This window comes from Phascolarctos cinereus, unplaced genomic scaffold, assembly GCF_003287225.1.
Source record: "Phascolarctos cinereus isolate Bilbo 61053 unplaced genomic scaffold, phaCin_HiC Scaffold_2;HRSCAF=192, whole genome shotgun sequence".
NCBI lineage: Eukaryota > Metazoa > Chordata > Mammalia > Diprotodontia > Phascolarctidae > Phascolarctos > Phascolarctos cinereus.
This window is the reverse complement of record NW_027555625.1, coordinates 339760385-339786757: the sequence shown is the minus strand read 5'-3', so window position 1 is coordinate 339786757 and position 26373 is coordinate 339760385. Positions and strand designations below refer to the sequence as shown.

Here is a 26373-nt window from a genome sequence, read left to right as displayed (position 1 = left end):
CATAAATTTGCTTTAGGCAAATCTGACTCCCAGCTAGCAATAGGACCCCAGGCTGTCTTGTTTTCAGACTGTTGGCAGCAGGGCCCTGCACCCAGGCACTGAAGCCACTTGGGCTTCAAGGGGCAGGGCCATGCAGAACCCTGAAAGGGAAGTGGAAGGTCTACTGAACCATCTAAGTGAGAACAGTCTGTACTCTTGTGTATTTACTGGCAGAGTTTATAGGACTTTTTTGCTGTTTTACTTGGATAAATGGGTTGCTGATTATTTGCTACTTATGATGGTCTTTTGTATAACTAGCATTTGATAGAGATAGGCTAAGCTGGTGAGTATAGGATAAGTTACCCTCCCCAATAATAATAATAATTATATTAATAAATAATAATTTAATTATAGTGATTAATATATAATAATTATTATTATATGGTACTTTGAGGTTTGCAAAGAGCTTCACAAATATTCTCATTTTGTCCTTACAATAACCTTAGGAGGTTCTATTCTCTCCATTTTACAGATGAGGAAACTGAGGAAACTGAGGCAGAGAGAAATTAAGTGACTTTCCAAGGATCACACAGCAAATAACTCTCTGAGACCCAAATTTGAACTCAGGTCTTTCTGACTCCAGATCTAGTGCTCTATCCAATGTGGTAATGAAATTTGTGCTGAGTCAATCTGAGTGACCCCATTGGTTCCAGTCTTGCTTGTCTTCCCAGTATGTGTCAGTCAGTCTGTTGGGAGAGGTCAACCAGTCTCTGGGGGAGAGGAGGCATGTACTTTGATCCCATCTCCTCTTCCTTTATATTACCTGCTAGTCATCAGGTAGCCACATGTGCTTTCAATCCATCCTCTTTTGGAAACATGCACCTATTGGGATTGTCTTTCTCTTATTTCAAAAAGTTGTTTATAAAAGCAGCAGAGAGATTTGAAATCGGCACCTGGTCCACACAACGTGTTTGCCTCATGTGATATAATAAAATCTTTTTTTTTTTCATTTTCCTGAGTTTCCTTGATTCTTTAGGGTGAAGCCCCGAGATTTTCTTTCAACAGTGGCATCTATTTGGTATTTGAGAAGTGGCAGATGCGTAAAATTCTAGACAAACACCCATCTTGAAGACTGAAGGAGATTGCCTACTCCCTGGGTTTACAAATCCTACCTGCCTTTCCTCCTTTCCCCTAGCTAAGTGCGGGTGGTACAGGCACATCCTTTCTACTCTCTGATTATTGGGCCAGACCTCGGAGTACATCTATTCATGCCACTTCTGAAAGGTTAAACAACCTTCACAAACATATCTTACATGTGGGCACAGTGGAAATTGAAGCTCAGGGAGGTTAAGGTAGAAGAATCTTAAGGGCTGTTGTTTCTTTTGTGGACACCCAATTGCCAAACCCAACGTGCATCTCCAATGTTATATAGTTGAAAGAATACTGAATGTAGAGAAAGAATAAGTTAGCATCTAAGGCTTGCAAAGCACTTTAATATGTAACTCATTTGAGCTATTATTATTTCTCACTTTACAGATGAGGAAACTGAAACTCACAGAGGTTAAGCCACAGAGCTAGTAGTGTCTGACGCATCATTTCAACCCAGTTCTCCCCGACTCCTAAATCTAGATGGAGCACACCCCCCCCAACCCACCCCCTCCAGCTGGTTCTGAATGCTGCGCTTCTGGGGATCAATAGTTCCACTTTGCAATTAACTGTGGGTAGGGGGAACCTGTTCAAGCTCTTTGTTCAGGGGTACCAGGGCTTAACTGTGCACTTTAAACTCATTTGAGGTTACAGCACATCATTCAGTGGCGGGCTGATAAATATTTAACCAGCTCTCCAAAGAAACCAAACAAACAAAAACGTACTTCAAACACTTTTAATTTGCGTAAACATTTTTCTCGGTAGCTTTCTTAAAGCTAGATGATCCACAAAACATCATAATCAAGACCTGATATGCAGCCCTGATATGCAAGTTGCTCATTGAAATTTTAACAATGGCTCTCCGAGAAGCCGGTAGGAGCCGGTTCCAACAGAGCCCAGACTGGATTTGCAATCTTTCCCGATTAGGGCAGGAATTTCTAGCCCCACCCCTGAGAGGAGCCCTGTAGTCGTCACAGCCCCGCTAAAGGCTCAGGTGGCCCCAGGCCAGGCGCATGCGCGCTCGCTGGGTCGAAGCTGGGTCGCTGCAGCAGTCGCGGCATTGCCCAGACTCCTCGCTCCCAACCCCCCACCCCTCCGGTCAGGGGAGAATAGAGTTAGGGAAGCGGAGGGGGCGGGGTCAGCGCCGGCGCCGTGCGGGCCGCTTCCTCTTCCGGCCGAGGGGGAGGAGTTGTGTGCTCCCGCTGTTGCTGCTGCTGCCGCCGCCGTTGCCGTTGCTGCCGCCGCCGCTGCCCGCTGCTGTTTCTGCTTCCTCTGCTTTCTCGCGCCCTCTTTTTTCTCCCCTCCGTCATCAGCTCCTCCTTCCAGCCGTCGTCACTTCTGGCCGCTTGGTCTGGGGTTCGATCCCGTCTGGTGAGACCGCCTCGGAGCTAGGTGGGGGGTGGGGCGCGGGGACGCGGGGACGTGGTTCTAGCCGGGCTCAGGGGGCTGCCTGCACGCGAAGGCGGGAGGCGCGCAGTGGCTGAACTCCGTCCGCCGTCTCTCTCTTCCCTTGGCCGTCGGTGACGGCGCTTCGGTTGGACGTCGGGGCCGACTTGCTCTCACGGCCGAGGTGGGGCGAGGGAAGAGAATTAATTGAGGGGCAAGGCGGGGGAGGGGGAGTGGGGGGGCGGGGCTGGCAAAAGCCTGGGGGGAGGGGGAGAGGTGTCACGAGCGGTGACGTTCTAGCCTTCGTGACGTCAGAGGCTCGTCTAGGCGGAAGGGCCTGAGCAGGTATTTTCCCCTCCCTCTCCCCTCTGAAGAATCCATCGGGTTAGGGGCCTGTCCGCGCCACCGGACTCACAGCTCTCTTCTCCCTGTGACTTTACTCTCAGGTACCTTTTGTTTATTCCTCTTTAGCTGGGAGTGGGGATGGGGGATTGGATGAGTGGTGAGTGAGAAGCCTTTCCCTATTATGACTATCGTGCCCTCCCTTTATTCGTCCCCTTCCTGATAACGCGCATACACCCCACATTCAGATTGTCTAGCCAATTATAAAGAAAAAAGGAGTCATTCTGGGAAGCAGTTTTTTAAAAAACATATTTTGATTTGTTCCTAGTTTCTTTAGGTTACCTTCAGACGATTTAATAACTCATTGCCATGAACAAGTAATATAGTATTTTGATACTTGTAGTAAGGGCTAGGTGAAAACAGCTTCAATTCTTTATTATCCTCCCTTGAATTTAAGGGTTAGCAATTACTTTGTATATAGAACATAGATAAAAATTTCAGTGATATACGAGGTTTACCAAAAGTCTTAGTGCAGTTTTAATCTGTTAAAGGGATTGAAACTACACAAAGACTTTTGGTACACAACAAACGTTAAACAGTATTCTTAGAAGAATGTCAGTTTGTGTGGCTGATGGGTGCCAATGATGGTATTTAACTTAAATTTATTTTTATAGACATCTTTTTCTGCAACTTAATATTTCCATTATATTTCTCCACTCTCCCCTCCATGAGCCATTCCTTACAACAAAAGAATAAAAAAGAAAGAAGAATGAGTAAACTGTCCAACCCATCAACCAAGTCTAGTATTATGTGCATAGTTCTACACCCTTAACTTTTCTTGACCCCCCCCAAGGGAGAAAGGTGCATTCTCATATTTACTCTTTGTGGCCAAACTTTGTCATTATATAATTTAATGGGATTCCTTCCATTGCCTCATATATTATTTTCTTGGTTCAGCCTGCTTCACTTAGCTTCAGGTCATCTGCCTCCCTATGCTTTTCTGTATTCATGATACTCTTTTCTTAAAAGGCAGCAACATTCATGTCCTACAATATAGCCATTTCTTAATCGACGGGCGCCTTGTTTCCAGTTCTTTGATAGTCTGAAAAGTACTGCTATAAATATTTTGATGTTTATAAGATATCTTTTTATTTATCACTGTGCCTTTGACCAACCTCTGGGTCAGAGGTCAAGGCCTGTTTCTTAAATTAATATTGTCTAAACTAGTTTTTTTAAAGCTGTATTCCATAGAACTCTGGGATTCTGCAGAGAATAAAAGCTGTGAGGGATATTAAAAAGTTGTGACATTAAACAAAACTTTATGCTTCCAGTTTGTATCAGGGTACATGCAATTAGAAGGGACTGAAAAATTAGTTTCTAGTAGTCTAACATTTGACTCATAGAGCCATGTACCTGGAATTAGGAAGAACTGAGTTCAAATCCAGCCTCTGATACTTAATAACTTGTGAGCATTGGGAAGTCACTTACCAGTTGTCTGCATCAGTTTTCACATCTATAAAATGAAGATAATAGCACCTAGTTTCCAGGGTTTTTATGAGGATAAAGTGAAATAATATTTACAAAGCAATTTGTAAACCTTAAAGCTCTATGTGAATGTTTACTATTGTGACATTTACAATCAATATGTTGACTGCTAAAATAATTGGTGTCTATTTGTATTCTAGATTTTAGCACCAATGGTCATTATGAATAATTGGGCAAAATTAGGAAGCCTAAAGAAATAGGAAAGCAAAAGTGTTAATAGTCAAAACTCAGACAGCGAAGCAAACATTCACCAATTTCATTGGCCCACATACAGAGCAATACAAACATGACAACAACTGTCTACTATTTGGAAATCCAAATCTCAAAGAATAGTATGTCTTATGTTACCACTTTTTACAAAATTGTTTAAAAATTACAAAGGCATTTACTAAAGAAAAATGTGCATTTAAAAATGTTCATGTTGTTTAATTGAAAATATGATACATGGAAACAATCCATTAGACTAATGAAAATTATTTTAAAATCATCTTTCAGAGATGAACTACCCCATCCAATACTGTTCCTAATTACAAAACCCTGTTAACAACCACCCACATCCGTTTCACTAATAGTTTCTGTACCTTGGTTAGAGTGTGAATAAAAATGGATCTGAAAGTGGGTTTGGTTTTTTTTTATGCTTCTTGGTATCATTAGTAACATTTTTTAGATCATTTTATAAATCCCATCATAAAGTTTCAGTTCAAATTTTGTTTTAAAGTGAAAGGTTTTGATGCTGCCGAAGAATCAGGACTAGTGCCTTAAAGTACCACTTTGTATTGAAAAGCCTCTCTAAGCTGAGGAAAGTAATTCTCTCTGGATTCCTTCTTCTTGGAAAGGAATTTTTAACCATTTTTATGTCGTGGATCTTTGAAGTCTGGTGAAGCCTGTGAACCCCTTTTCAGAATACTGTTTTTTAAATGTGTAAAATACATAGGATTATAAAGGAAACCAATTTTATTGAAATAGAGTAATCAAAAATTTTTAAAAGTTCATAGACCTCAAATTACAAACCCTGCTTTAGAACTATCTTAGCTTGAACTCTCATTTTAATATAAACTGTACTGTTGAAGATAAGATTTAGAATACAGTTTAGTATGTATTAAATATGAAATTAAAATTTTAAAAAATACAATCAAAATGCTGAAGTGATTGGGCAGACTTCTGTCAAATGCCTACTAGCATCACAGATCCAGAGCTAGAATATAGCTCAAAAGCCATATAGCCTAACCCTTTCATTTCACAGATTTGAGGAAACTGAGGACTCAGGGAATTTAAGCAGTTTGCTTAAGGGCACATGGTAGGTAAGCATCCAATATGAGATTTAGATCCAGGTCCTCTAGGTGCTAGGGACAGGGGTAACCCCCCCCCCCAAAAAAAAATCCTTTTCTCCAAGGAACTTATAGTCCAGTAAAAGGACATGAATGTACAGAGATATATGCTATGGTACATAACAAGGGAATTTAAGACCGTTTAACAACAAAGAATTTGGAAAGGCTTCATGCTTCCTCAGCTGAACTTAAAGGAAGCTAAGAGTTCTAAAAGGCCAGAGATTATTATACGTCCTAGTGTGGAGAATAGACCCTTGATCACTTCATCTGGACTGTTGTAATAGCTTCCTCCCTGCCGTAAGTCTCTCCACTCCATCCATCTTCAATTCAGCTGGCTAGGTAATTTTTCTTAAGTATAGGCCTGACCATGTCACTCCTTTGCTCAGTGAATTGCAGTGCCTATCAGTTCCCTGCTGGATCAAATATAAATAAACTCTTCTGTTTGACATATTAAGCTCTGGCCCCTTCCTACCTTTCCAGTCTTATCACATTTAACTTCCACACATTCTGCCATTCAGATACACTGACTTTGAATATGACATTTCATCTTCCATCCCTGTGCCTTTGCACTGGCTGTTCTTCATGCCTGGAATGCATTGCCTCTTTACCTTTGTGTGTACCTATCTATTTGCCTGTGGTCTCCTCTATTAGAATATAAGCTCCTTAAGGTTAGGGACCTAATATTGCCTTTCTCTTTAAGGAGCCCCAGCATATTCAGCATAGTTCTTGATACATAGTAGTTTACAAATGCTTGTTGATTGGCCTTTGTGAAGTCAGGGAGATAGGTGATGAAATGCCCAGTAAAATACAAGGGTTTTGAGGGTAGGCACTGTCACTTTTGTATTTATGTGCCCCATACACAGTGTTTGGCATATAGTAGGCTTTCAATAGGCTTATAGATGCTACGTCTCATAAATATTTCTTGATGAAGTGATTAATGATGTAGTAAGGAATTTCTTTTCAAGTATGGGTTAGAATAGATGACTAATGAGATCACTTTCAGTTTCCAGAGTCTGTAAAAATGTGCCCCCAAAACAAAAGAAAACCAGAACTATAGTTACCCTTTGGAATATTCATAAGTAAATAAGTATATTTGTTGGTATGTTGTTATAGTATTAAAAGAAATGATGACTGGATTGTCATCTCTAATCTTAGTGCAGTAGGAGTTTATTAATATTATATTTATGTGTATTACATACAATATACATATATTGTGTATAGTAACATTATATAGTGTGTTTCAGAAGGAATTTTAATTATCTTTCTAAATCTCATTGCAGTTTTTTTTTTCAAGATATTGAAGATTTTTTTTTAAATCACTGCCGCTGCACAGTGACTGTTGTACCCTACCAGCCCCCCATAAAATTCTTTGTTGAAATACAAATAGTCATAGTCCAGTAAAACAAAACATTGAGTGCATCACCTCTCTGTGAGGTACATAGCATGTTTCATCACTGGTCTTCTGGAATAGTGATTGGATCAGATTTTTTTTAAGTAGTTTTTCATTATATTATTGTTATTTTACATAGATTATTCTACAGGTTCTAGACACTTCATTCTCTATCATTTCATTCAGCTCTGACCAAGTTTGTCTAAAAAACCTATTTCTTTGCTCATTTATTGTGATACAGTAAATTCTATTTTAGTTACATACCATAATTTATTCTGTAGTCCTTTCAGTCATGTGCTCCATCTTTTGGAGTTTGGCTTTTTCTGACTTTTGGGGGCTGACAAAATTTTATGTCTTTTCCCAAAATATACTTGCAGAACTTTAGCTTCCTAGAAATGGCCCTTGGTTAATGAATACAGGACTAATTTGCACAGGGGTGAAGTTTAAGGATGAAATTTTCTCCTTAAGTTCTATCAGATTTTCTAGAATAAACTTGATTTCCAAAAATGGATAAATCAAGGCAAGCATATATGCAATTAATGATCTTTTTATTTCCTTGAATATTTCATATCGAACTTCTTAGAGTGTTGTTGGCTGTGTCATACTTTTCTGTCTTCCATTCTTTTATGTAGTTGTTGACATCTTGCATTTCTTCTTTTGAAAATTTTCTCTTCCTATCCTTTGACCAGGATTATATCTGTACAGTTAGTGAGTGTGTTTTGGCAGATTAACTTTTTGGTATTTTATGACTTCTGCTATTTTTGAATGGGAATTCCCTTTCTATTCCTTCATGGATTTCGTTATTGCTATGTAGAAATGGTTTTGTTTTGTAACCTGCTACCATATTACTAAGCTAGTAATTATCTCAGTTAGTTTATTTGCTTATTCTGTAGGATTTTCTAAATAAACAATCATGTTGTCAACAAAAAGGAACACTTAAGTTTTCTTTGCTTGTCTTTAATGCTTCTCTTTTCTTGTGTTATTGCTACTGGCAACATTTCTAGAACTGTCAAATGACAGTGAGGAAAAGAGGCTTTAACTCAAACAGTATACTGAAAAAGCACTTGTTTCCCCCATTGCATACAATGCTACCAAATGCATCAGAGTAAAACTCTTTTATCAAATGTGTGTAATCAAACAAAAAAAATTCCAGCATAGGCTATTCCTTTAAAAAAAATTTTTTTTCTCTTTGCATCCTGAGTCCACCGCCTGAGTTCTCTGGAATCAAGGTTGCTCATTGCATTGATTAGAGTTCTTAAGTTTTTCAGAGTTGTTTGGCTTTACAGTAATGTTGGTATTGCATAAATTGCTGTCCTCGTTCTCACTTTACTTTGCATCAGCTCATACAAGTTTTCTCAGGTTTCTATGAATTCATTCCCTTCATTATTTCTTAACATTTGTATTTTATTACATTGATATACTATAATTTGTTTAATTACTCCCCAGTTGATGGAGACCTCTTCAGTTATCAGTTCTTTGCCAACACAGATAGTTGTTATATTTTTGTGCATGAGTCCTTTTCTTCTTTGATTTTTTTTTTAAGATTATGGACCAAGTAATGATATTGCTGGGTCAGAGGGTATGTACTACTTAGTAAATTTTGGGACATAGTTCCAAATTGCCTTCCAGAATGATTGAACCAGTTTACAGTTCCACCTGCAGTGAAAAGTATACATTCAAAAGTATGCTTTTTTTTTTTTATAGCATCTTTGCTGATCTCTTGGGTGTGAGGTGGAACCTCAGAGTTGTTTTAATTTATTTTTCGATTATTAGTGACTTGGAGCAATTTTTTTTTCACATGGGTATTGATAGCTCTAATTTTTCTTTTGACTATCAGAATCCTGGAAGAAAGGAAATGAGATTTTTAAAAATCTAAATCCAAAACTAATCAAAAATCTAAAAACAGATTTCTAGAGGAAGGAGTAAGAAAGACTTTATTTTAATACAGGACGTGCCAGGAATGGGGAACCCATGGCCTTCTAGGTTCTCAAGTGAGGCCCTTTGAATCCAAACTTAAATGAAATCCTTAATGAAAGGATTTGTTCTGTAAAACTTGGACTCAATTGAAAGGCCGCACCTAAGGACCTTAGTAGGCCACAGGTTCCCTACCACTGTGCTAAAAGCCTTACCAAAGTAATGACTTCCTTAAAATTAGACTGGACCAAATAAAAATCAATAAATAACTCCATAAAATAAGTCCATTGAGGGAATGAATAGCTCTTATTCGTATAAATTTGAATTAGGTCCTTATATATTATCTTAGAAATGAAACTTTTATCAGAGGAACTTCCTCAGATTTTTTTCTCATTTGCCTCCATCTACTGAAGTGTCTTAAAGAAAAATGACTATAACAAAAAAAAACACTTTATAAGCCACTTTCACTTTCTTTTTCCCATTTTCTTGGAGGCACAAGTCAAAGTAGAATCAAAAGCTCTGGCCTCTGATCTGGTGAGGAGGAGCCAGTTTCGGCCAAGACACAAACAATTTATGAGTCCTCAGATTCTGTTTCCATTGCACTTACTTTAAAATACACTGATGGAGGGAGACAGGCTTGGGAGAGAACATTGCAGCATCCATTACAAGGCAGCATGAACCTTAACTAGATCTTTAAAAAATTGATTTCATTATGGAAGAAATGCTTAATTAAGTTTCAAAAGTATTAAAGTCAAGTTATCAATCAGAATTGAGGAATAAGATATTCAGACATAGATACAAGTATCACCTATGTAGGTGTTAACTTTAAATTTGGTTATGGACAGCACTTACTGAATTAACATGGGTTGGAATTTCTGGTGAGGTTCTTAACATCTGTCCTTTTAGTATTTTTATGCAAATTGTGTTCATAGTAAGACTATCACAGCCCCTCTTAAGTGACACTCATAAACTTCAGAAAATCCACTGGTTTGTGGTTGACTGTCATTACTAAAGGTGTTTGCAGAAAGAACTTTGGTGTTGTTTGCTCAGTGAAGTCTTAAGTTTAAGCTCCTCCTTCACTACTTAAGGTCTTCCTGCAACCAGGACATAGGATCATGCAGTTGCAACCAATATACAAAACAGCTCCTGTGAAGGAATTGGTTGTAAGGTAGATTTTCTTTGTGTAATTTCTTTTGCACACTGGATATTCAAAGCCTGCTTTAACTTGTTTCTGAGTTACTTTCACTGTTGGAGGAGATTGTTTAGGAGAAGCTCAGAGTTTTCCAGTGGTCTGTGTGATGATGGCATCACCTCCCTGACACCAGCCAGGCATATGGTTCTCTGGTTGGAATGTAGCATCTCATTCTGTGAAAGTGTATGGATCCTGGAATTGCCCAGCAAAGATGTGTTGTATGCTTCTTTCGGTTATAATAGACCTGTCAGGTCAAGAACTCCTCTAGGATCTGTATCCCTTAATCATTAGCAGTCTTGGCAGGTGGCCTGGTACCAAGATATCATCATAGATTTAATGACTCTGTTGTCTATCACTGTCTTGGTCAAGTGAATTGCTGCTTAGAAATGGTCTAAAGTCTGGAGGAAATGTTGTGTAGTCTAAATGGTCTCATAGCTTTGCATCTGTTGAATTTCTGTCATCTATCCTTATTGTCAAAAAATCTAGAGTCAACCCTTCAAAAAAAGCCTGATTCACCCCCAGGGCAAGGATAAAGCAGCTTAGGGCTGACCTCAGCAATGGCCAAAGCAGCAGTGTCTGTATGGGGTGAGGTGGGTAGCTGGTACCTGCAACCCCTGTTGGGTTGCCAGGCCACTCCCCTCCAATGATTTTAAAATTATCTCTCCTTGACCTGTTTCCAGTCACTATACGAGACAAAACATTATTCATTTCTTTTTTTTTCTTTTTGCTAGGCAGTTGGGGTTAAGTGGCTTGCTCAAGGTCACACAGCTAGTAAGTGTCATATGTTGTGTGTCTGAGACCAGATTTGAACTCAGGTCCTCCTGACTCCAAGGCCAGAGCTCTATCCAATAAAACATTATTCAAAGAAATTTTTTTTCAGTCTTAGTTTTTGGGTATTATTTCCTGTTGTCTATGGAGTTGTTGATTTCTCTTTGGTACATTCCAATTTTTAGGGCATCTGTTACTTTTGTAAAGTTTATCCTCTGCTGTATTAAGTGGATTATTCTCCTTTCCATTCTTAACTCTAGAACTGTCATTTAGTTTATAAAAAAAATTTTTTCCCCCTTAAAATCTCATTTCATTTCTTCCATTCTTTTATCTGAGGCCTTGTAGTTATATTCTGTTCTTCTAGATTTGTGTCTTGTACTTATAAAATTTCTTTGTGTCTTCTATTTTTACTTTTATTTCCATCCTTCCTGAATTGGGGTTTTGTGTCACGGGTACGCGTATGTGTGCTTCTGAACCTTTGGATGGGATTTTGGGGCTCAATTTGTTCTTGATCTATGTTACCTGAGTTACTGCCACTGACTTCTTATATTTGCACTAGATTTGGGGCTCAAAAAGTACTGGCAGTTTTCTTGCCTGCCCTGTATCTTCCAGATTCTCCAAGGCTCAGGTTAGCTCCCTTGAAACTTTGTGAGTCCCTAGGACATTGCAGCTACTCTCCATCTTCTATCTGCCTCAGCCCTCCTATCCTCATAACAGAGTATCTAACTGGCTTGGGGCTTTCTCATTAGAGCATTCCATTCTTCTGGCTTCCTAATATTCAGTGCTTCAGACTATCCATGTGTCCTCATAATGTTACTGGTCTATACTAGAAGACTTCAAAGCACTGCTCTCACCCCAGCTTTTGTATCTGGATCCCTTCCTTACAGCTTCTACCTCACAGGGTTGTTGTGAAGAGCAAATGACATATTTGTAAAGCTCCTGACATAAAGCAGGCACTTGATAAATGTTTATTCCCTATTCACTTTCCTCCTCTCCTGGCTGACCCCCTGCTGCAAACATGGACTTGGATGGGTATACAAATAATGTAGTTTTTCTTTGGATTTCTTGATTGTTATTTGGTTTACCCGTGCTCTTAATAAAATCTTTTCTGTAGTATTTAGGTGGACCTAGACAGTTCTGCTCCTGTTCAGTTGCTTGTCTTTACTGGAAGTGTCTGTTTGTTGTGAATTGGTTTTATTCAGTTATCTTAATGTAAAAAATGCCTTGAAATTTGGGTGACTGGATAAGTATGCTTAGGTAAATATCAGGTATCACAAGATCGTTTTGAATTTGAAGGAAACTTAAGACCTCATCTTGAAATTTTAAGAACATAGTTCTTACAATAAGGGAGTTATTTATAAAGCAGAACTGACCTCTGATAAAATGATGAGCTCTTTATCTAAGAATTGTCCCTGAAATATTTTTCTTTTGTTTTTCAGGAAAATGTCTGAAGAATTTTCAGTAAGTTAATCTATTTATCTTTTATAACATCTTTGTGAATAATTGAGCTTCCTTTAAAAATACATATAATCATGGCTTTGGAGACATCTAAATATTTTCAAAAAGATGTTTTATTATTCTTTGGTCTCACAATAAATAAGTTAAAAAGAACTGTAAAGTTTCTCTGGGAAATTTTTATTTGAAAAAGTACCTACTGTATTAACGTTTTTAATGTAATGGTGGTGGTGGTGTTTTTGAACAATTCTGTTACTAATGTAAATACCTTAAAACTTTAGAAGATGCCACATGCAGGTTTTTAGTTGATGGGATTTTTTTCATCATTGCATTTTTCTATTGAGAAAGATAAGCAAAATATGGTTCTGCTTTGTTTTCTAGTTGGCAGATGCTCTACCAGAACATTCGCCTGCAAAAAATTCCACTGTGAGCGGTACAAAACCTGGTCAGCCACCACAGGGCTGGCCAGGTTCCAATCCTTGGAATAATCCAAGTGCTCCACCTTCTGTGCCATCTGGACTTCCACCAAGTGCATCATCTTCCAGTGTGCCTTTTGGACCTACACCCACCGGAATATATCCCTCAGTGCCTGCTGGACCACCCCCTGGACCGCCAGCACCCTTTCCTCCCTCTGGACCATCTTGTCCTCCACCTGGTGGTCCTTATCCAACTCCATCTGTGCCAGGTCCTGGCCCTACAGGGCCATATCCTACACCAAATATGCCTTTTCCAGAGCTTCCAAGACCATATGGTACACCCACAGATCCAGCTACAGCTGGTCCCCTAGGGCCATGGGGATCCATGTCTTCTGGACCATGGACACCGGGAATGGGAGGGCAGTATCCTACACCTAATATGCCATATCCATCTGCAGGGCCATATCCGACTCCTCCCCAAGCGCCAACGACAGCACCACCTATTCCATGGGGAGCTGTCCCACCTGGAGCATGGGGACCACCAGCGCCAGCTCCATTCCCTGCACCTATGGGATCATATCCTGCACCAGGACTCTATCTTACTCCTAATAATCCTTTTCAAGTGCCTTCTGGACCTACTGGTGCTCCACCAATGCCCGGTGGTCACCAGGTGAGTATTTAACTTAATATTTTATGATAGTTACAAGGAAATAGTTGAAGATTACTTTCTCTCCAGCCATTGTGGAAGTTAGGGTGGGCAATATTTAGGACTCCTGGATTTATTTGTGGGATTGGGGTTGGGAGATGAGAGGCAGGAGGAAGAATATTATGACTGTATTGTTGCCCTTCCACTGCAGAACTAGAGAGGGGAGGATTCCAGGTATAAAGTACCTAGTGAGGAGTTTTACAACTCTTGAGGCAAGTGCTGATTTTTTATGTTAGTAGTTTAATAAAAGAAAAATGAACTAATAAAATAAAATAAAAAAATTTTTATTAAAAGCATTTAATTGGAAGCAAGGCCAAAATAGCCTGGTTTCGGTATTTTAACTTTTGTGTCTCATGGACTTCATTGGAAGCCAAAAGAAGATAGAGAAGGCCTGTGTCTGTGATTTCATCTCTCAGTCAGTAAACATTTACTAAGCGCCTACTATGTGCCGGGCACTGTTCTAAGAGCTGTGGGGATACAGAAAGATGCAAAAGACAGTACTTGCCCTCAGTGAGCTTCATACCAGCAAATATGTACAAGATAGATAGGAAATAATGAAAAGAGGGAAGACAGTAGATTTAAGAGGGATGTTGATTTCTGTAGAAGATAGAATTTCAGTTATTTATACTGTCTTCAGCTACTTATCTGTTGGCACTGAGAGACTTGGCCTCTGTCACGTAGCTGTTTGTATCAGATGGAGAGCCCATATTTTCTTAACTCCAAGGTGACAGTCTTTCTGGTCACCATACCTACCATGTTGCCTTTCATGGGCTTCATGACAGAAAATGTTTTATATGCACACACAGTAGTATTTTTCTCACTACAGAATTTAGTCTTTGCTCCCCCCCCCCAAATAAAGGAAAATCCTAGTCTTTGGATTTTTCAGATTAATTTTGGTGTACGAATCCAATTGTTAATTGTCGATGTACAGAATAAGCCAATTACCATACATTTTTAAGCCACCAAAAGTGGCAGTATTGATAACACTAACTTGAACAAAATCTAGAATTTGACACACCCACCCTTTTTTTCTTGCAGTCTTACCATTGAGTTTTTGATGGACAATGAGACGACTCTCTACTTTCCAGAGAATGTGTATGTATGTATGTGTGTGTATACAATATATATGTGTGTGTGTGTGTGTATATATATATATATATATATATATATATATATATATATATATACACACACATACACACACATATATACATTAAAAATTCTGGTTTCAGTGCTCTTGGGACATTTCACCAAAAGGGTCTCAGACATCTCAAAGAAGACTCGGCTCTTGGACCTGGATATACACTTGGAATAATTAGAGATAAAATCGTAAAATTATTCATATGTATTTTTCATTTGTTGTACTAAGGGAAATCAGAGTAATTAAGTATATTGACTAACTCTTGGTAGAATTTGTGGAATATTCATTTTTTTAAATTATGAAACCACACACTTAAGAAGTCTGTTGATGTGGATACTAATTACCTATAACTTGTTGGAAATGATTTCAAATATTTTCTTTGACATCTTTGTTTCCCTGAATAAATATATTTCAGACGAATCATTTTGCCATATGTTTAAAAAAAAAAAAGACCAAATAAATACCTCTGAGCATTTTGAACAGTATTGTCTACAGAGTAAATAAACTTTGTGCTCCTGGGTTATAATTCTGGAGTAAATGTTTAAAAATATGAGTTATGAATTAGTGCTTATCAAGTCTTTGAGAGTGTATTTGCTAGTGTGCATATCTTGAACACTGAATATTAAATATTCTTGCTTTCTACCAGCTATCATTCTGAGTTATTTTAGTTTTGATTTTAGTAATTTGAGTTGTAATTTTAAAATTAGTCATCCACAGACCTTGCCAGAAACCTTGGTTTATTCATGCCAACATATCCAGTGACATAGCCTCTGTGGTGACTCTTGATTATGTGATGAGTTATTCACATTATTGAGGTTGAAGAGCTCAAGAAGGAGGGGACCTTTATCTCCCCTACCTTGTATCCCAAAGAAGAGCCCGGGGAATTGATTTGCAACAGCAGGTTTTCTCATTCCTACAGAACTTTCATGGTCCCTGGGGATTCCCGTAGTTCCAAAATGGAACTTCCCTTCGTACCTTCCTTGATCTGGAGAACTGATGACGTTCTTGACGTCTTCCCCAATGATGTACAGCTAATTTATCATATTTATAGAACCTTATGTATTGAAGACATATCAATTCTCCCAAAGTCTCATAAACACATATCAGTTGTTTCCTGCCAGGTATTTTAGTTTGCATTCTAAAATACTTGAGGCAAAAGAATTTGAGTGCCTTCCCTTAAAAGAATGATTTCTAAACACTGATATCAACCATACACGTTATATGAAGAGTATATGAGACATGGAAGTAATGTTTCTATTTGACTTCAACAAATGTTTATTCTGTCTGGGAAAAACTGCAGGCTGCTGCTTCATCTCAACCACATTGCCAAATTTGGACTAAACTTTTTTGACAGCTAAAAGTGAACTTCAATGAGTATATTTGTCAGGCCATTTAAAAAACTTAATGTTCATTACTTAGTAATGAAAAATGTTGAGCTATTGAATAATTATTGGAAAAAGACATCCATGCTGGGGCACTGATACCTTTTAAAATCTAAATATTTAAATTACTCTTAAAATTTTAAGAATACCAAATGCTGCCAATTTAACATTATAACTACCTCTTTGAATAAAGTAGATTAATACCTTTTCAGAGTAGCTTTCAGTGATCCCTTATTTTAAATAAACTGAAGGAATTTCAAACATTCTAGGTAAGAATGAAGTGGGAAAGTAATTTGGTATAACATGAAGCCTGGAACTTTGTGTATTTTAAGACTGGAGTATATCATGTATTAGGTTAGAGCCAGTAGCTCTTCTAAAATGTGGTAGAATTATATTTTTCACACCTTTGCAGTCCAAAGTGATAAGAGAATTTGGGGAGCCTTTTGGCAGTAGCAGTTGGAGAATCTAACCTATCTCTAATGTTCTAGGTAAAAAAGAATAAGAGATAGCTTACTTCCTTCAGTCCTTCAGTTTACTGGAATTCTTTATTGAAATACCAACACCTCTGTAGGTAGTCTCTGCTTAACTAACAACTGAAGTATTAGCTGATAACAGTTTAAGGGAGAATAAGAAAAAGGATCTTGTAGTGGAGGGTAGAACTAGGTAAGATGGGATATAGGGGCATGAGAAAAGGGGCTAACTAAAGTGGGAGGGCCTCAAAGATGATTTGCCTTTCTCATTTTGCCTAAGGCTGGCTACTGCTAAAAATCCTTTGGGTTTGTCCTTTTATATTTTTCTACACACACACACACACACATGCACACTCTTCCTTAGATTAGCTACTGGCCTACTAGATAAGTATGTAAAAATCCAGTTGAAGGAAGAAGTGAGGAAAGTTTGGGTATCTGCTAGTATAGAGTTGGAAGATCCCAAAATATAGAACAAATTATTGATGCCTCCAGATTTTATTAGCTTGAAACTTTTAGGTAGCTAAGACTCCCAACTCCATTTTACACTGTGTACCATAGTGCTCAGCATGATCACAGTAGTTCCCCTTCCTCACCAACACTTTTCAACTTGGCCTATCCTTTTTGTATGTGACAATAGAGCTCTGCTTTTATCATGCAAATCCATGGATAGAATGGAATTTGCTTTGCGGTAAACTTTGCTGGCTGTGAGGAATGTCTGTAATCATGTTGATGCACTTTCTCTGAAAGTATTTTCCAAAATGGAAGCTCAGAACTTAGGGGAAAGCAGAGGCCAACAAATGTTTTTAGAGAAAGAATGAAATTGAGGAATAAGGGAGATTTTGGAACAGGAAGGAAATTGGAAAAATGAATTTATTCTCAGAACAATTTTTAGGCAGTAAGTTTAGGGTATAAATAGGGCATGTTGAACTAATGAGAATTGGTGTAGATGAGACTTGTGATTAGAATATCAAGAGAAGCTGTTTAGAGCTTGGGAAATTGAACTGGATTGGCCTCAATTTGGTCTCAGTTTTTAAAAAGCATGAATGCTGGGTCATTCCATAGTTGATAGAGACAATTATGATGTTTAAGTGTATGATTTCTGGAATGGAATTCTGAATTTGGGAACAAATGTACGAACGATTATTGAGTTTGGAAATGATCAGATAATATCACCCCCAAAACGTGAAATTATAGGAAATGATTTTTTAAAGTTTTTAAAAAAAATTTGTTACTGCATTTCTCCTTAGACCTGCCTATGTAAACCTCAACTGTAAAAGGGACTATAGTATATTAAAGGTGTTTTTGGAAAGGACAGTCTTCCCTAGATAGGAGTCAATCTAGCATCCTTTAATATTTGTGAAGGAAGTATGTTCAGCTACCCTGTCCTATTTTGTGAGGAGTCATTTGTTGATTATTGGGCATTCATAGAAGAGATTGGAATTAGCTATCCCTATTGGAGAACAGACAAGGTGAAGTAGGTATGAATTTTGTGTTATTTCTACTCTTCGAGCCTGGTTTTTTGAAATAAAAATTTTTTGCCTGTCATTTTACCTTGCCAATAAAATACTCAATTGGAAAAATATGCAAATGGATATAGTAACTCATGGCTTAAATTTAAAACACATTCAGTACTGTGGTGCTTAACTTGCATAACTCTCAGTTCCCTATGCTTCATGATAATCCACGCCAATGTTTCCTTTCTTCACCCTGAATAATAGAATTGGATTTAATTTCACAGTTTAAAAGTAAACACTGTAGTGATTAATCACTGAAGAATTAAACATATTTTAAAAGCATCAACTTAAAATCAGGTGAGTATATTTGCATGACTTATCTTTTCAAATAATATACTATGGTTTAGTTTCATGGAACAATGTATGAATAATTATAACTAGATTATAATGTAATCTTAAGAAAATATTTGGAATTGAAGACAAACACTATCTTATCTGTATAATTTCAGCCAAATATAAGATTGCTAATGGAGTATTTGATGCTGTAGTTATCTTGAAAGTAGACTGTGAAATTAAAACTCTTCTAATTAAAGTTAATGTTGATGTAAGGGAAAATTTCCTAATAATTAAAAATGTCCAAAAATGGAATGGGCTGTCTTGCAGGGTAGTGAGTTCTCCATCACTGGAAGTCTTCAAATAGAGATTAGATGACCATATCTCAGGATGCTTACTTATCAGGGATGTTGGAGAGGGAATTCCTATTCAGGTATGGGTTAGACTAGTTGACTTTTGAAGTCCCTTCCAACTCTGAGGCTTTTTAAGGTCTAAGAAAGTTTTCTTCCCTTCATCATTCCCTTGGTTGCTAATGACAAGGATGACACTGTTTAATATATGCTAGTTTGTCGTTATGTAAACACAAGAGTGTATGCCCTATAAAATCTGTATTTTTCTTGTATTGTGATTTTTGTATTTTTTTTTACATCAGATTTACTGTTCAGTTGTGTATACATTTTAGGTTAAACTGCCTGAGATGTGATTTGAGACATACTGCATTTGTTTGTATTTGAAATGTAAGCAATCACAGCTTGAAATGATAGATGTTATCACCTGCTGCTGTATTGTGTATAAGCAAAGGCAAATGTTGCTCTAAAGTAAGAAGTAATTATAACTAGAAATAGGCTGTAGATGTGATACTTCATACTTTGAAATAGACTTGTTTTGCTTTTGTATATTCCTGAAAATTAAAAAATGTATTTTCATGATTTTTTAGTTTTTCGTTTTTCCTTATTCTTTTACTTTTCTCCAGAACTGTTTAGGTCACCCGCACCTCTGTTGAACCCCTGGCTTTGGTTTTTCCTTTCAGGGACTAGGGCTCAAAAGGTGTCAGCTGGTGCTTTAAAAAAAAAAATCAAGGTTTTCGTATACATAGAGTCAGCACTCAGGCATTGGGGAAGGCTGCCTAGTTCTATTTCTTCCCTTTGCCCCCTCCTTGGACCATAAATTGCTTGTTCTTTTGAAATATCTGGCATTTACCTTTTAAAGGCTGCCTTGGTGATTATTTTGTATTTCACCTTTATAAAAATGTTAAAGGTAGAAACTTACATAGATTTTGTGTCAGAATTACTATATTGATAATTATGGCAGTGCATTGCAGAAAACAGTTAACAAAGTATGACCCAAATTGTCATTTAATATCCACAATGATGCAGCCAACATTCCTAATAGCTTCAGCTGCTGCTATTTTTAAGTAATTGAATGACAGAGTCAGCGGCAGCACAGTCTTTAGAAAGGCAGCTCTTTTTACCTTGAGGATTAGAATGTAATGTAATTGTGTATTAGTTTTTTTGAAGTGCAATCTGCCCTTCATTTTAAAATCCTCACTAAAATTGGTTGTTACAAATGGAAAGTTAAGGAGGTGTGTAGGGTCAAGAGACGTAGAAAATAGGAACAGCTTCACTCTGAGGATGAGAGATGTCAGTTTCACTGTCATAAGTGAACATTAAAAAAAAAACATCTTTTGTTTTTAAAAAATCCATTTTGGGGGCAGCTAGGTGGCGCAGTGGATAGAGCATCAGCCCTGAAATCAGGAGGACGTGAGTTCAAATGTGACCTCAGACCAAACACTTGATATTTACTAGCTGTGTGACCCTGGGCAAGTCGCTTAACCCCAATTGCCTAAAAAAAATAGAAAAATCCATTTTCAAATACAGCCCTCTCCCCTCCCACACCCAGAAAGCCTTGTTTTATAACAGATTAAGAAAAGATAGGATAGTTAATCAGTTCAGCAAAATCAACCACATTCACTATGTGATAGTATAGATAATATTTTATACATCCCTTTCAACTGCAATGAGGGAAGGGAGGGGAGGTGTGTTTTTTTCAACTCTGAGTTGAAAGCTTAGTCATTAAAATGATACAACATTCATTTTTATTTCATTGTTTTTTCAGTTTATATTGTTGGCATGTCTGTTTTGCTGGTTCTACTTGTTTCATTCTGCAAGTGTGTATCAGTTCATAAATCTTTCTACTCTTTTTTTCTGAATTCTTCATATTTGTTGTTTCCATTCATGTACCACAGTTTAGCCATTCCCCAATAATGGGTGCCTACTTTGTTTTCAGTTCTTTGTTTCCAGAAAAAGCGTGGCAATGAATGTTTTGGTATATGTGAGAGCTTTCTGTGTATGACTTCTTGGGGTATATACCTGTCACTCTGGGTCAAAAAGTATGGGCATATTAGTATAAGTTGATAACTTTATTAGAAATCCCTGAATGAATAAGCTACAGATTAAATCCTATTGCAACAAATATCTAATAATAAAAACATCCCAGGTAACAGTCAGTGATTGATTAATTGGAATGTATTCATTACAACAAAGTTCCAGAATCCAAGAAATAACTTGAAATGTTCCTTGAAGTTCATATTTCTTTAGAAATCACTTATTTCCCATTATTAAGTTTAATTAATATAACATTTTCATATACAAGGAAAGGAAAAAGATTGTAAATGATGTGAATCTATTATGTAAAACTTTTTTTAAAAAAGCACATATTCTACCATCATAGTTCCAATATTGCTGTTTGTGTCCCCTTTTACTTTTTTTTATTACTGTCACAACCTCATTCCTCTAAAAAGCTTCTTCCTTACAAAAAATAAAAAATAAAAGCCATGTCCCACTTTATGATAAATAGAATCAAACAGCGTCTGAAAATGTACGCTTCACTTCAAATCCCCAATCAGGCAAGAGAAATGGGAAGCACTGTTTATCTTGAATCCTTTGAAGTCATGATTGGTCATTGCAGACCAATTGGTCATTGGTTTTTCAGTTTATTTACAATGCAATTAATGTATACATTCCGCTGATTCTGCTCACTTCACTCTGCATCAGTTTATATATATTTTTCCAGCATTTTCTGAACCTATCCTTCTCATAAGTGAAGTACCTTTCCATTACATTTCGTGTGCCATAATGTATTCCGCATTTCCCAGTTGATGGACACCCTCTTTGTTTCCAATTCTTTGTCACAACAAAAAGTACTGCTATAAATATTGTTGTGCAGTTTGATCTTTTTCCTCTTTCTTTGGTGTTTTTGGGGTTTTATGCGTAATAGTATTATGGCTGGGCAGCTAGGTGGTACAGTGGCTAGAGTGCCAGGCTGGGAGTCAGGAAGACTTATCTTTCTAAGTTCAAATCCAGTCTCAGACACTTAATACCTGTGTGACCCTCAGTTTACCTCAGTCTCCTCATCTGTAAAATGAGCTGGAGAAGGAAAGGCAAACTACTCCAGTACCTTTGCCAAGAAAACCCCAAACAGGATCACGAAGAGTTGGGCACAACTGAAAAACAACTGAACAAAAAGTGTTAATGGCTGGATTAGAAGATATACATAGTTTAATGACATTTTGGATATAGTTCCAAATTACTTCTACAATGATTTGGATTAATTTATAGCTCCACCAATGGTGCTTATTTTTCCTCCATTTTTGCTACTCTGATGTGAGGTAGAACCTTGAGAGTTATTATAATTTATATTTTTCTTATTACTGATTTGGAGTATTTTTTCATGTTAGAGTTGGTGGTAGATTGGCTTTTTTCTAAGAATATCCTTTTCATATCCTTTGACCATTTGTTGAAGAATGGACTTAAGCTTTTTTTTTGTATGATCTGATTTACACAGGTTATAAATAATAAAGAGAATTAAAAACTTTAATGAAGATAAGTAAAGAACTTTACTGAGACTTGGGTGATATATGAATCCTGACTGGAATAAAGCAATGGAAAGCTCTATGTAGTCCAAAAGAGTTTATATAAAAGGTAATAAGGGTAGCATTATTTATCTAGGAAATATATACATGAGGAAATTAATGAGCCTGGGACTGAAAGCATGATGGAAAACAACAGGGTGAGGATCCACAAGGAGAAACAAAAACAGGATTGTTGGGCAGCGTATCCAGCTGGTCATCCACCCAGAGCTAGTAAATGAATGATTAAGTTCTTTGAAATAGATCATGAAGCTGACTCAGAGGTAAGATAGATGAGTGACAGACCTCGTGTGAACAACTTCCGAGTTCTCTGGTAAATGCAAAGCGACTTACAAATTCACTTTGCCTCAACAGTTTCATTTTTCAAATGGTGGAGCAAGTTACTAGGGGATCTGTTATTCTAGACCTGATTCTGACTAAGAAAGAAGCAGATACCTGAAATAGAAACAACAGGAACCTTAAGAGGAAGTGGTAGATATGGAAGGAAAAATAAGGTGTGGTCTAATCTCCACTGTAAATTTTGAGAGCAGATGTCGAAGTTCAGATAAATTATAGGTAGGCCTCTGACCTACTTTGCTCAGGAGCAATGGGCCTAGAAGATCATAAATTTAGAGTTGGAAGGCTGTCTATATAGTCCAACCCTCATTTTGTAGATATGGGGCTGAGGGCCACAGAGGTTAAGTAACTTACCTGTGGCCTACAAAGTAGTGAATGACAATGGAGATTCAAACTGATGTCCTCTGACCATGTCCAGTGCACCCTATACCATTTATACTTTTAATGATGATGTAGTAGTATTTGACATTAATACAGTGCTTTGTGGATTACAACACATCATACATGTATTTAATGTCATCCTCAGAGCAACAATAAGCAATGTATTATCTCCTTGATTAGAATGTAAGCTCCTCAAGGTCAGGGGTTGATTTTGCATTCCTTTTATATCTCTAGTCCTTAGCACAGTGCCTGTCATTTGTTGTTCAGACCTTTCAGTTGTATTTGACTCTTTGTGTCCTCCTTTGGGATTTTCTTGACAAAGGTACTGAAGTGATTTGCCATTTCTTTTTCCAGCTCATTTTACAGATGAGGAAACTGCAGCAGACAGGGTAAAGTGACTTGCTTGAGGTCACACAGCTAGTAAGTGTCTGAGGTCAGATTTGAACTCAAAGATGAGTCTTCCCGATCAGTCTCTGCCCTCTATCCACTGTGCCACCTAGCTGCCCTGCTTGGCATTTAGCAAGTGCTCAATCAATGCTATTGACTAACTTCTGACTAAATTCAGTCTTCTTCCAGCTGCATCACAGCTTGCTTAGATAAGGGAGAGAAAGATGCTATCCTAGTCTATTGCAGCTGCTTGAGAGTGAACAATGATAGAAGAGGTCTTTATTTGGCATATTTTAACTCACAGAAGGAAAGGCTCAAGGAGAGATGCCTATATGGGAGCACAGAGTGAGAGAGAGGAATGAGGGAAAGACTCGTGGCAGCACCTGACACCTACAAATTAAGATGGGATATGACCAGGGCTTTGAGAATGATTATCTTTTTAGTCTGGATGACTAAGTTATGTGAGAGGCCATCCCGGACTTAGTGCATCCCAGTTACACCAAGGGCTCACCATTCCTCCCAGTTTCCTCCATGGGATGTCTAGGTCCACTTGAGTGGAAGGGCAAGCAGGCTTTTGCTCACACCATTCCAGCTGGTTTCCCACCTCAAATATCACAAGCAAGGAGGTGCCATTTGGGGAGGTCATGCAGGCCATGAAGTTTCCAGTACAGAAAGTTCCAGGCAAAGATTTCAGAAATTGGAGGGGTGCCACATTAGGTGGGGAAAACAGAGACAGCTTGCTACAAAGAGAGCTAGGCTCATAAAAAGAGACTTTTTTTCATTATTGTGGATGGGCATCAAATTTACTAAGCTATTTAGATTTTTAAAACATGTACAGAAGACAGGAATGAAGGCAGTTAAGTGAGGCCAAATATAAAAGAGTTGTATGGTCTTTTAAGAATTGTATATGGAGGGGCAGCAAGGTGGCAGCTAGGTGGTGCAATGGATAGAGCACAGGCCCTGGAGTCAGGAGGACCTGAGTTCAAATTTGACCTCAGACACATGATACTCATTAGCTGTGTGACCCTGAGCAAATCACTTAACTCCAATTGCCTCAAAAAGAAAAAAAAAATTGTATATGGAGTAGTAGACAGAATGAGCCAAGGTTAGTAACAAACTCCAAAGACAACAAAGACAGCTTTTTTAACTACCGGAAGAAAAGGAAAATCAAAGAACAAATAGAATATATGCTTCTTGAGGGCCAAGACTGTCTTGTTTTGTTTTTCTATCTCCAGCACCTGGCACATAGTAGGTGATTAATAAACCCTCGTTGTCTGGTTGATAGAATTGCTGTCTATGGTGAATAGGAAAATACAGAGAAGGTGGAACCCATCAACTCTTAATTTGTTTCTGTTTCCTCTACCAAAGAGAATGATGACCAGACTGAGATATGTTAAAGGAAACAAAAAAGCATAATAGATTACAAAAGATACAATAGATCATTTTGATTAGCTAAAATTAAAATCAATGCAGCTGAATGGAATGTGTTGAATAAGAAAGATATCTGATATTTCTGATAAAACTCTTGAGATATATAGAGAATTGACACATATAAGATTAAGAGTCATTTCCCAAATGATAAAACAACAAAAAGCCAACATTTATATATAGCTTTAAAGTTTGCAAAGCACTTTACTTGTGTGTATGTATGTATATTTACATATACATATGTACTCAGTGCTGATGGAGCCACATTAATTAGTGACAAGGACATGATCCTAGAGAGATGGGCTGAACACTTCCAGAGTGTTCTCAATAGACTATTATCAATCAATGCTGAAGCCTTTGACCGTTTACCTCCTCCCTAGCTGAAGTTCCAGTTGAAGAAGAAGTTTTGAATGCCATTAAGGCTCCTTTTGTGTGGCAAAGCATCTGGTGCTGATTCTATTCCAGCTGAGATTTATAAGGTAGGGGGTCCATCACTCATACAAAAGCTGACTGTAATTTTCCAGGTTATATGACAAGAGGAGGTTATCCCCCAGGAGTTCAAGGATGCCTCCATTGTCCATCTCTGTAAAGATAAAGGCAATAGATTGTCCTGTGACAATCAAAGGAAGTTCTCTCTCTTAGTCACTGCTGGCAGGATTCTTGCTGGAGTCCTTCTTAATAGGCTGATCCTTCACCTGGAAGATGGTCATCTACCTGAGAGCCCATGTAGCTTCAGAAAGGGCTGAGGAATGGTTGCTGCCCAACAACTCCAGGAGAAATGCCAGAAACAGAATAGAGGTCTGTACACAAGGTTTGTACATCTGACCAAGGCCGTTGATACTGTCAGTCATGAGGGCTTATGGAAATTGTGTCAAAATTTAGTTGTCCAGAGAAGTTGATCAGCATTGTACATCAATTCCATGACGGCATGCTTGCCTGTGTTCTGGATAATGGATAATGTTCTCGTGCTTTCCCAGTCACCAGTGGGGTAAAACAAGGCTATGTGCTTGCTCCCATGCTCTTTAGCATGATGTTTTCAACCATGTTGTTAAATGCTTTCGATGAGGATGAACATGGCATCAAGGTCAGCTACCACACTAATGGTAAATTCTTCAACTTGAAAAGGCTATAAACCAAGACTAAAGTGGAAGGAGTGTTGGTGCATGCTTTTCTGTTTGCAGATGATTGTGCACTCAGTGCAGCCTCTGAAGCTGAGATGCAACAAAGTATGGATCAATTCTCTGCTGCTTGTGCTAATTTTGGCCTAACAAGTTAACACCAAGAAAATACAGATGTTCCATCACCCAGCACCACACCATCCATACATAGAACCATCAGTTAAAACAAATGGAGAAGTTTTGAATGCTGTGGATGAGTTTACTTACCTTGGTAGTGTACTTTCCAGGGATATACATATTGATAATGAGATTGATGCAGCATTGCCAGAGCTAGCTCAGTGTTTGGGAACCTCCAAAAGAAAGTATGGGCAAGAAGAGGTATTAGACTAACTGCCAAACTGAAGGCCTACAGAGCTGTTGTGCTGACCTCATTGTTGTATGCCTGTGA

The 26373-nt window shown here is 38.0% G+C and overlaps 1 protein-coding gene across 6 annotated transcripts; it reads left to right on the top strand.

Moving 5' to 3' along the window:
• The first annotated feature begins 2413 nt into the window (after positions 1–2413).
• Positions 2414–19276, top strand: MAPK1IP1L (mitogen-activated protein kinase 1 interacting protein 1 like). 6 transcript variants are annotated; one of them, XM_020991304.1, is made up of 6 exons: positions 2414–2496; positions 12430–12451; positions 12827–13196; positions 13320–13531; positions 14606–14662; positions 14800–19276. In XM_020991304.1, exons 2-5 carry the CDS (start codon positions 12434–12436, stop codon positions 14615–14617), a joined length of 612 nt encoding a protein of 203 aa, XP_020846963.1. In that variant the 5' UTR covers positions 2414–2496; positions 12430–12433; the 3' UTR covers positions 14618–14662; positions 14800–19276. The 6 variants fall into 6 exon arrangements, with proteins under 6 accessions (XP_020846963.1, XP_020846958.1, XP_020846959.1 ...); XM_020991301.2 differs by lacking the exon at positions 2414–2496 and adding exons at positions 2538–2695; positions 2886–2957 and having other exon boundaries at positions 12827–13531; XM_020991299.1 differs by having other exon boundaries at positions 12827–13531.
• Positions 19277–26373: the final 7097 nt, after the last annotated feature.